At 36.1% G+C, this 10,852-nt stretch overlaps 1 protein-coding gene and 1 long non-coding RNA gene across 2 annotated transcripts; both read left to right on the top strand.

The window, feature by feature from the left end:
* The first annotated feature begins 328 nt into the window (after window positions 1–328).
* LOC114265445 (uncharacterized) lies at window positions 329–1,028 on the top strand. Its single transcript, XR_014345432.1, has 2 exons — window positions 329–465; window positions 810–1,028. It is a non-coding gene; the product is annotated as an uncharacterized LOC114265445 (long non-coding RNA).
* A 5,474-nt stretch (window positions 1,029–6,502) lies between these two features.
* On the top strand, window positions 6,503–10,852 carry LOC114311978 (methylsterol monooxygenase 1-1). The gene is made up of 5 exons (XM_028258138.2): window positions 6,503–6,972; window positions 7,326–7,648; window positions 9,385–9,532; window positions 9,635–9,667; window positions 10,449–10,852. The coding sequence occupies exons 1-5, from the start codon at window positions 6,643–6,645 to the stop codon at window positions 10,527–10,529; spliced, it is 915 nt and encodes a 304-aa protein (XP_028113939.1). The 5' UTR covers window positions 6,503–6,642; the 3' UTR covers window positions 10,530–10,852.

Raw genomic sequence — 10,852 nt, 5'->3', positions numbered from 1 at the left:
TCACCGTTGTTCATCCTCTAACGTGTTGTCTCCTTTTGCAGTTTTGTATTGGCACCATAAAGGATGATTTCTTGGGTGTGATCAGTGATCCAGGTGTTACTTCTTAATGGAAGTGATATTCAATATATAGCTAGGAGCCTTTCTCTCAGTTTGCTTTTAAGAAATGGGAGTGTTTCAAACTGTTGAATTATTTTTGTCATCTGCATACTTTTTTGATGTGTCCGGAAATGACTTTTTTGTTTATAGATATTATATAGATCATTGGAATGGAAATCCTTTGATATGCGTGCTGTTGTGTCTGCCACCGAAGATCTTTTTAAATTCATATTGTCTGATAAGGGTTTGAGGGTACGTGTTTTCCTGGTCCGGGACATAATTAAAGCAATTGATATTTTTCTTCAGGATGAAGTAGTTGCAAACATTTTCGATGAGAAGGTTCAAGCTAGAGAGACAGCTGAATCTGAGGTTTGTTTCAATTCCTCCATCTCTCTCTCTCTCCCCCCTCATGTGCTGGTGCATGTTTTAGTTAAACTCTACAACTTATAGATAATAGAACATCATTTTGATGTGGTTTAAAAGAAGTAGGAAAGCCAAAACATGAATTAGGAAACCCAAAAAAGTTGTTTTCGAAAAACTATTTTCATGCAAAAATTAAAGTGTTATATGAAAATGTTAGGTGTTTTCGAACTTTTTATTATCTTGTTTTTGAAAACATGAAAATGAAAAAACAAAAACAAAATCAGAACTGAACATATTTCAGTTGGTAATATTTCATGAGATCAACTATGAGAATTAATGTTGTTTTGCAGGGACATGCAATGCTGATGAGAGTGGTTAATGGGCTTAAATCTTTCCGGCATGCAGTGAAGTTGGCCCCGGAGGTGTAGACTGCTATGCTAATCCGCATGACAGTGAAACCCGAGGCTCACAAATTTACATTTGACATCATTTCAGCCTTATTGATACATTTTAGCCAAAAAATTCCAGAGACCTTTTGGATTTGTATATCTAGAATTCTTCACAAGTTGGTGAAAAATTATAGCCATGTCGATTTATGATTTAGGTGGATTCTTCATTTGCTCATTTTTTTTCTCTAGCTATTTATTTATTTGAGTGAAACTATTTGTCTGATGCAATTTTAAAGATTATATATCTGAGTTTGTCTCCGAAAGTTGAGTGATTACTCACTAAAGTATGCATGTCATGTGTCCGGAAATGACTTTTTGAGATAGTAAGAAGATGGTTGCTAATGCATTGTAGCCATTTTTAAAACTTTTTTGCGACGGCAAAATATCATTTGCTATAAGTAGGTTAGGCGGTCGCAAATAGTTTGCGACTGTTATTTTGCGGTCGCAAAAAGTATTTGCCACCCCCACATTCGCGACCCCCATTTGCCGTCGCATAGGCCGTCACAAAACTCTTTTGCGACTGTTTTTTTATTATTTGCGACAACTTGTAACGGTCGCAAAAAGTACTTTTTTTAGTAGTGATGTCATCAATCCATTCTCACTTGAAAATCCATTAACTAAAGGGTTGTATAGGACCACAAAAAAGTTCCAGACACATACTGCACATATGTTTATAATTTTCTTTCTAAACTTTTTCGTAAATAAAATGTTGATTATCTAACCCAGGATGGGTGGCCTTGTGGTAAAAACATAGGGATTAAGCCCTCTAGTTAGGAGTTCAAATCTCCCTTGGGCTAATTTCTTGGGCGTAGCACAGTTGGTTAGGAGGTTAGACCTCAAGTTGTCTAACCAGTACTTGGTGTGGATTCAATACTCCTCCGCTGTGCGAGTCTTGACTTAAGCGGAACTTGTCTTGGGAGGCCGGGGCAAGTTCCCAAGTTATAGTCTCCTCGCTCGAAACGGCTAACAGGACACCTTAGTGATCTCTACAAAGGGACACTGCCTTGAACCTGCGGGAGAGTATGGAGGATTTTCCTATAACAAAAAAAAAATGTTGATTATCCTTCTTATTTTCTCATGTTGTCCTTAAATCTAATGTAACAATTGTTCGGTTCAAAGCTCTCTCTCTCTTACAAAATCATTGACTTAAAAAACAAAGTAGACCACCACCTCATCGACATCACTCCAAACTCTTTGTGCCTCTTGTAAGTGATAAATCTTCGCTTGAGTGGTGCAAAAAAAAACTGCATAATCAACTTGCAATCTTTTTCCTTTCTGTTACTCTAGATAGAGAGTCATGGTGATTTTTCCCCCTTTTTTTTGCTTTCTTCTACTCACATTTTATATTATATTTATAAAAGTCGTGACTTAAAAGAGATGAAAAGTATTATTTTATTATGGAATCATCCTACTTACTACTACAATAATTAAGAATTTGGATTTTTATATTTTCTCAAAGGTAATCTTATATATTCCTCTAAAAATGAGACTGTTAAATTTTTAAAATTTTATCATGTTTTACATAAAAATTTCTAACTAAACTAAACGCTGAGATAATATTGACATAATAAATTTATCACTATTCTCCTATTATTGATTTCTTTAATGTAAAGATAACCTTATAATTTTGAACCACTCTGTTTTAATAAATTTAAAGGTGCCTACACTAGACTACATACAAGTAGGGAAGATCCAAAAAGTTGTTTAAAACTCTTCTTGCATGTTCAACAAGGCTGATGTAATAGTTTTCCACCCATTTTGTAATTGGATATGCACTAAAGGTTCCCACTAGTGAAAGTGCAAAACATTCAACTTAAAAAAAAACTTTATAAGCTTCTTTTGAAGTGATGGAGTGTGATCCAAAGACCATGTTATTTTGTCCACCACTGTATATAGGTTGTATTACCACATTTTTTTCATTTATCATTTTGTATAATGGCTTACCTAATCAAAGATATGTAATTTTCTTTTAACTCTATATTCGGATCATAAATTTAGATAGAGATTTAAAAAAAAAAAAAAAAAATTAACTTCTTATATTGTATTTCATTTATATTGTTTTTACTTTTTTTTTTTTTTTTTTGCTTTTTAAATTCTTACTTAAATCTATACAGCTTAACTATTTCCTTAATAATTAGCCAAGTTGGGTTGGGGCTAAAATAGCCACAAAAGACAAAACAGGCTATTTTAGCCACAACAAACAAAACATCACATCCAACCCATAATCATTACACTCTTCTCTCACAAAAAAAATCAAAAAAGCCAAAAAGCCAAAAAGCCAAAAAGCCCTTCCCAAACCAAACTTTTTAGCCCAGGCTAAAATAGTCAAAAAAGCCAACCCACTTCCCAAACGGAGGCATAATAACTCAATCTAAAGTTTTTAAATTGGGCAGTGATACAAAATCATCACTATATAAGTTTTTTTTTAACTATTTATTATTGTGTACTTTTTTAAGGAGGAAACCCAAAATAAAAATAACTTTATATTTAGTGGTGTTTTGAGAAGTTGGTAAAAATTTGACTTTTTAAATTTTTTTTATCTATTTTGTTTTTTGTAGATAAAAAATATAAGAAATGATGTGACCTAAAATGGGTAAAAAGTTAAAAGTTGACTTTTTATTTGGTTGCCAAAGCACCCTTTAGTAAACCTAAACCAATATGTACTTAGGGTTGTGTAACTCACGCACTTTGACTAGTTAGTGCTCTTCTGGGAAACTGGCAAAAAGTCAGCTTCCAGCTTTTTATCAATTTTAAGCTACATCACCTCTCACATAACTTATTCACAAAAAATTAAAATAAGCTTAAAAAGTCAAGAAATTAACTTTTTATTAACTTTTCAAAACACCCCTTAAAGTTGAAACTCAAGCGAATTCGATTAGATTGGGAGTCGATCCAGATCAGCCTAAAGTGTAAAATGATTTGTCTAAGTCCAACATGAACCTAATTTTTAGCTTGAGTCCAACTTTGTTACAAAAAATTCAAATTAGATTCAGGTTGTCTAGGTTTCATAAAAAAAAAAAAAAAAATGAATAAAACCCTCCTAAACCAATTTATTGCACTTTTTAAAGGTTAAAAAAGCATGTATGACATATTATGAAAATTGATTTGAGTTAAATGTACCAAGCAATAAAATAAATGACGTAGTAGTATAATTTAATCAAATGGTAAAAAACAATCAATTATTTGTCCGTATATTTTCTAAATTGAAAATTAAAAATTAAGTATTAAAATTGAATATTGATTTGTTTTAATGAATTTTTTTTGGTATTTATTAAAATTTAATTATTGAATTTAATCATACAATTGATAGGTAAAGAGCTAAAAATTGGAAAGAAAATCATTTATTTTTCGTACTTATAGTGGTGTGCTAGTATATGTAGTGTGGTGGTGGTATTTCTCAAAGGATACAAAATCATACAAAATTAAAATTCTACATTAAGCATTAGAATTAAATAAGAAATTTTAAAAAAAAAAATATTTAAAAAAAAATAAAATTTCATCAAAATTTTTGTGTTTTCTTTGCCGTATAAGTTTCACTCCATATTTCATCACTCCATATCCGCCCATAGTCCTCTTGTGGGCTCTAACCCAATCATAAATAATCCAAACCGTCTACTTCACAGGCCTCGCAGTAAAAATTATTCATATAAAAAAAATTAATTTTATTGAGCAACTATAAAAACAATAACAAATTGCATTTTATTCCATAAAACGGATTATTTAGGGTGTGTTTGGTAACGTTTACGTTTTCAGTTTATATTTACAAAAATTTTATAAACTGGTTTTTGTTTATTTTTAGAAAAACATAAACTACAAACGCGTTTGGTAATTGACAAAATGTTTAAAAAAATTTAAAAATATAAAAAAAAGTGAGAAATAACAAGTGGTGGCAAGTGGCAGTGGAAGATGGTGGTAGAAAGTGGTGACGGTGGGTTGTTGTGGGTGGGTGGGTGGGTGGGTGGGTGACGGTGGCGGGTGGTGGTAGCGAGTGGGTGGTGGTGGCGGATGGTGGGTGGCGGGTGGTGGTAGCGAGTGGGTGGTGGTGGCGGATGGTGGGTGGCGGATGGCGGGTCATGGTGGGTGGTGGTGGTGGGTGGGTGGGTGACGGTGGCGGGTGGTAGCGAGTGGGTGGTGGTGGTGGTGGCAGGTGAGTAGCGGATGGCGGGTGGTGGTGGGTGGTGATGCTGGATGACGGTGGCGGGTGGTAGCGAGTGGGTGGTGGCGGTGGTGAGTGGTGGTGGCAGGTGGGTGGTGGTGGGTGGTGGGCGGTGGGCGGTGGGCGGTGATGGTGGATGGGTGGGTGACGGTGGCGGGTGGTGGGTGGCGGTGGTGGTGGCGGTGGTGGTGGCAGCAGGTGGTGGTGGCAGGTGGGTGGCGGATGGCGGGTGGTGGTGGTGGTGGTGGGTGAGTAGGTGATGGTAGCGGTTGGTAGGTGGTAGTGAGTGGGTGGTGGGTGGTGGGTGGTGGGTGATGGTGGTGATGGTGGGTCTGTGGGTGACGGTGGCGGGAGATAGGTAGTAGCGAGTGGGTGGTGGTGGTGGTTGGTGGTGGTGACAGGTGGGTGGCGGGTGGGTGGTGGGTGGTGGTGGCCGGTGGGTGGCAGGTGGCTGGTGGTGGCAGGGGGTGGATGGCGGTGGCAGGTGGGTGGTGAGTGGTGGTGGCAAGTAGGTGGCGGGCAGTGGATGGTAGTGGCGGGTGGCGGGTGGATGGCAGGTGGGTAGTGGTGGTCGTGGTCGTGGTCGTGGTCGTGGTGGCGATGGCAAGGGATAGGTGGTGGCGGCGAGTGGGTAGCAGGTGGTGGCGAAAGATGGTGGTGGAAAATGGTAGCGGGTGGTGGCGAGTGTTGGGTGGTAAAAAAAAAAATTGAAAACTCAAAATGGAAACACATTTTTTGTGTTTTCATTTTTTGGCTTAATTTATAAACTGAGACCACTGATTTATAAATCAAAAATTTTACCAAACAAGTTTTTATTTGAGTTTTTAAAATTTTTGTAAATATAAACCGAAAACTGAAAACGTAAGTGTTACCAAACGGCACCTTAAATTTATAATCATATTTTACTGTTTATTTTATAAAATAAAATGTGATTTGTTTATGTATTTATAAATGTCTGGTAAAATTTATTTTTTATATGAGCGATCTCAATTATAAGATAGATGATTTAAATTATTGATGTGGATTTGACTTACAAAAAATATGAGTATGGAGGAGAAAATCGCCCCAAGAGCATTGCTCCACACCATCATATTTGTACTAGTGTCCAATTGTCTTTAAAAAAAAAAAAAAAAACTAACGAGCAGTGGAATCTATTACTCAATCAATAATATTTAAGTTGAGGCACATTTAAAATTTATCTCTAGGAGAATGAATAATTTTTAAGGGATGAATGTACGTTATTAAAAGGTTAATGTTAAAAATATTAAATTATTTATTAAATAAATAATTAAAAATGACATTTAATCATATATTTAATTAAAAAATTTAAGATATATAAGATTTTCCGTACCAAAAATCCCAACCTGACAAAAACATCATAAATGTTGTTCAAGAAAGACAAAAACATCATAAATAGTGTTTGTTTTAAAAAATTCCCGCATATTTTTTTAACAAACAAGCTGACAAAAACTCACGTCCAACACTTGACACCATCTACACTACACATTAGTGCGAGCGACCCTTGTTTTGTTCCTTCCACCACCACTCCACCACCCATCTCCGCCGTCACCACCACCAATGTTGCCGTACAAAACCATCGGAGATGCATCCGCCGCCATCGGCCGCCCCCTCACCGCCGCAGAAACACTCTGGTTCAATTACTCCGCCACCAAATCCGACTACTTTCTCTACTGCCACAACATTCTCTTCCTCTTCCTCGTCTTCACCCTCTTCCCTCTCTCCTACATTCTCCTCGAGCTCTTCTTCCACAAGAAAACCCACAAATTCAAAATCCAACCCAAAGTCAACCTCTCTTTCTCCCAAACACTCCGTTGCTACTTCGACGTAATGCGCATGTTCTTCCTCGTCGTTGGCCCTCTCCAACTTCTCTCCTTCCCTTCCATCAAAGTAATTCTCATACCCATTTCTTCATATACCCTCAATTTCAATTCGTATTTGATAATTTGATCCAAGTATTCACATACCCATTTCCTCATATACATCAATTCCTATTTGTATTTGATAATTTGATCCAAGTATTCACATACCCATTTCCTCATATGCATCACGTATTTGATAAATTGATCGAAGTATTCACATAACCATTTCCTCGTATTCATCAATTTCAATTTGTTTTTGATAAATTGATAACACTTTGGTTTGATCATCAAAATATTCACATACCCATTTCCTCATATACATCAATTTCAATTTGTATTTGATAAATTGATCTCACTTTGATTTTCATTTTGTTGTTGTAGATGATTGGGATTAGGACGAGCTTGCCGTTGCCTTCATTAGCAGAAATTGTGGCTCAATTGGTGATTTACTTTGTAATTGAGGACTATACCAATTACTGGATGCATAGATTTCTTCATTGTAAATGGGGGTATGAGAAGATTCACAGGGTTCACCACGAGTATACTGCGCCGATTGGGTTTGCAGCGCCGTATGCTCACTGGGCAGAGGTTTTGATCCTCGGGATTCCATCGTTTCTTGGGCCCGCCATTGTCCCGGGACACATGATCACCTTCTGGTTGTGGATTGTTTTGAGGCAGATTGAGGCCATTGAGACTCACAGTGGGTAAGCATGCGTTGCTCCACTTTCAGCCTCCTTTGCTAGATTTGTTTTGATTAAGATGTCATTTTATTCTTTAGCTAATTTGACCCAATGATGTTTTTAACAGTGAAAATGTCTTAATTATGATCAAGTGTCTGTATAGTCAATGTTTCTTTAGTTTGTCTTTTTGAAGTGTTTGGAAAGTAGAAGGATCTTGAATATTGCCTCACTTTTTGCCCATGGAAATATTGCTCATATGGGTGCCCTCCTGTTGTTTTCCTTGGTTTATCGATGTACTTTTTTGGGGGTTCTTAGATTGAGTTTTATTTGTATAGATATGTGCACACAAGGTAAGCGAGTGAGGGTATTTGAATTCACATGTGCTGGTTCCGAAAATTCAAACATGTCATGTACATTACCAATTGAGCAAGATTCATGTAAATTATATATTTGGGATATTGTGCATCTACACCCAGTTTATTGCGTGCTTTCGCTCTAGTTGCATGAGTGATTCATTATTTGTGAAGGGCTTTATGTGCCTCACGGAATTTTCACTTCCCATAAAGTACTCTCTTTTGATTGATAAGTTATAGATAAATTTATTGACTTCTTATGTAGGTCTCTTTTCTACAGTTAATATTTTTCTGGTCAGCATTGGCATTACCTTGCCATTATTGAGCAATGTTAGATACGAAATTTTAGTCCTAGTTGGTGAGGAGTATCATTAAAATTAGGTTGTATGGAACAATGACAATTGTTACTACAATTCTCATGTGAAGAGATTACCTTGTAAGATCATCTCACACATTGCTTCTTTTGTAATTACAAGCTAATCTCTTCTTTTGTATGTCTACTCTATTCCCCCTACTTTGCAAAAAATATAATAATAATTAAAAAAATCTACTATATTTCTTCTGCACTCTCTTCTCTGGCAATTTTTCATTAAGTTGGACTTACGAAAATTTTCATAGACAAAAGAAATATACGTCTGTTTAATCCTTGAATCCTGGCAGAATTGAGAATTGGGTTGGATTAGCAATAGCTACTGTGATAACAGCTGGTGGGTCATGGGTGATTCACACAGAATTAATAATATTTTAGCATTCCATTCTGTAATTAATTGATGATATCTTGTCAGCAAGCGATGTGGTTTTTACTTTTGACTAGTGAGAGTAGAGCACAGGAAAACTAAAAGGTGGAGTGAGTAGAAACAAGCATTAGTGATAGAGATCATGATGGAGGCACCGAGATTTTAAGGTTTTATGAATTTCTTTATTTTCAAAATCATGATTTTATTTTAAATTTCATATTTCATACTTTGATTTGTTTTTTTTTTTGGAAGAGCCTATAAATGTGGCTTGGGTGTTATGAACTGTGGGAGTTTTGGCATAATATTGGAAGCGGAATTTTCATACCTCTTTATAGGCAGATTCTCTCATTTGGGAGGTTGTTTGGTGTCTTATACTTCTAGTGGTAGGGTTAGCTGTGCTCAGTTTACGTTTCATTTTCAATTTTGTTATTGTTTCTAGTTATCCTCTTGTTTTTGTTTATATTTATCCTCTGTCAAGCTGTATTGTTTCATTGGATCGTTACTGACTTAACTAAGCTTAAAGCACCATGTTTTATGGAAACTTTTCATGATGCTCCACAAACTTCCGAAGCATTCCGGCTTTCTTGAATATATTTTACAGTATACACAAAACAGTTTAACTATTGAGGTACTTCGAGCATCAAGTAACTTGTTTGTGGTAAACCCGCAGGTATGACCTCCCTTGGAATCCCATAAAATATATTCCATTTTATGGTGGTGCAGAATACCATGATTACCATCATTATGTTGGAGGACAAAGCCAGAGCAACTTTGCATCCGTGTTCACCTACTGTGATTACATCTATGAAACTGATAAGGTCGTTATACAATTAGTTTTAATTATTATTTGAAGTTTTTTGGTTTGACCTAACTGATTATATTGTATCATAATAATGTTATTATTTGATTTATCTCATTAGGGCTACCGGTATCAAAAGAGGCTCCTCAAGCAGGTAAACACTGCAGTCTTTTGTCTTTTTATTTGTGTTAGAGTTTTGCTTGGCAACTTGTTTAAGTTTCCCTCCACATCTTTCCTTAGAAAGTGTTGGTGCTCCATCCAACATTTTATCTCAGTGAGATGTTGATTGAGGTGGAGTTTGACTACTGCTTTTTTAGTTGATTTTTGCTTTTTTAGAATCTAAAAACGCTGATGCGTTTGTTATGCAAAAAGTTTTGTAGTTCTTTTCAAAGTTTTGCTTTTTGATGTGAATTTGCCAAGTTACCCTTATGGTGTTGTGGAATTTCACAAATTGTTGAGGGTAAAATCGTCTTTGCACAATTTTGTTGAGCTTTCCAAAAAAAAAAAAAAAAAACTGTGGGAAGTTACTTATTTAGCTGAACCAAACAGCTTATTTACTTTTGGTTTTCTTAGCCAAAAAGCAGCTTATTTGGAGATAGCCAAACAGACCCTAAATTTGCTATAACAGGTTGATTTATGTCCATTACCATTTTATCTGGGACAGCAATAAACTTCAGGAAGTGATCACCACAACTGGTTTCCACTTTTTGTGATTCGGGCTGATTTGATGATGAGATTTTTGTTCTCTTTGGTTCAAATTACTATGGTCTTTAACTACTTCCGTCGAACACACTCTTTGGTTGGAATGAATGGCTCATGTGAATTATGGCTAGCATTTTACACTTTAATTTTGTGTCTCATTGATCTACTAATCTTGCTATCATGCATTGTTTGCTTTTAGTTTATTCCAACCGTTCTTTGTTGGTGTAATGTAGTTGAAAGAGGGAGCCAAAACGAGTGGGCTACAAAATGGAGGCTCACAAAACATGTCTACTGTAGATCTTAAGTCAGACTAGCCGTGGAACTTCATGACCGTTTTGCTTGTTCTGGTATGCTTCTCACTAGTGATTACTCTTGGAACCTCGTGGTCAAGTTGACTCATTCGTTGTTCTTTCTACGCGAGTCTGGTAATTAAGAAATCTTTAGCAGTTCAGGTGGTGGGGGATTAACTGGGGGTGCTTTGAAATTGTGCTCGTGTGTAGTTTGAAGTCAGGATTTTAAAAATTCAATGTCTAGATTTAGAAACTATTTCTGTAGCTTGAGTTAAAAATGTCAGTGATGAATCCTTGCTGTGGTTTTTGAGCTATTATCAATTTCACTTTTTTGAATGTTAACAGCA

The sequence above is a fragment of the Camellia sinensis genome, chromosome 11 (genome assembly GCF_055761805.1).
Source record: "Camellia sinensis isolate YWXY chromosome 11, ASM5576180v1, whole genome shotgun sequence".
Taxonomy (NCBI): Eukaryota; Viridiplantae; Streptophyta; class Magnoliopsida; order Ericales; family Theaceae; genus Camellia; species Camellia sinensis.
Note: the sequence above shows the minus strand (reverse complement) of the source record. Positions and strands in the feature narration are given on the sequence as shown.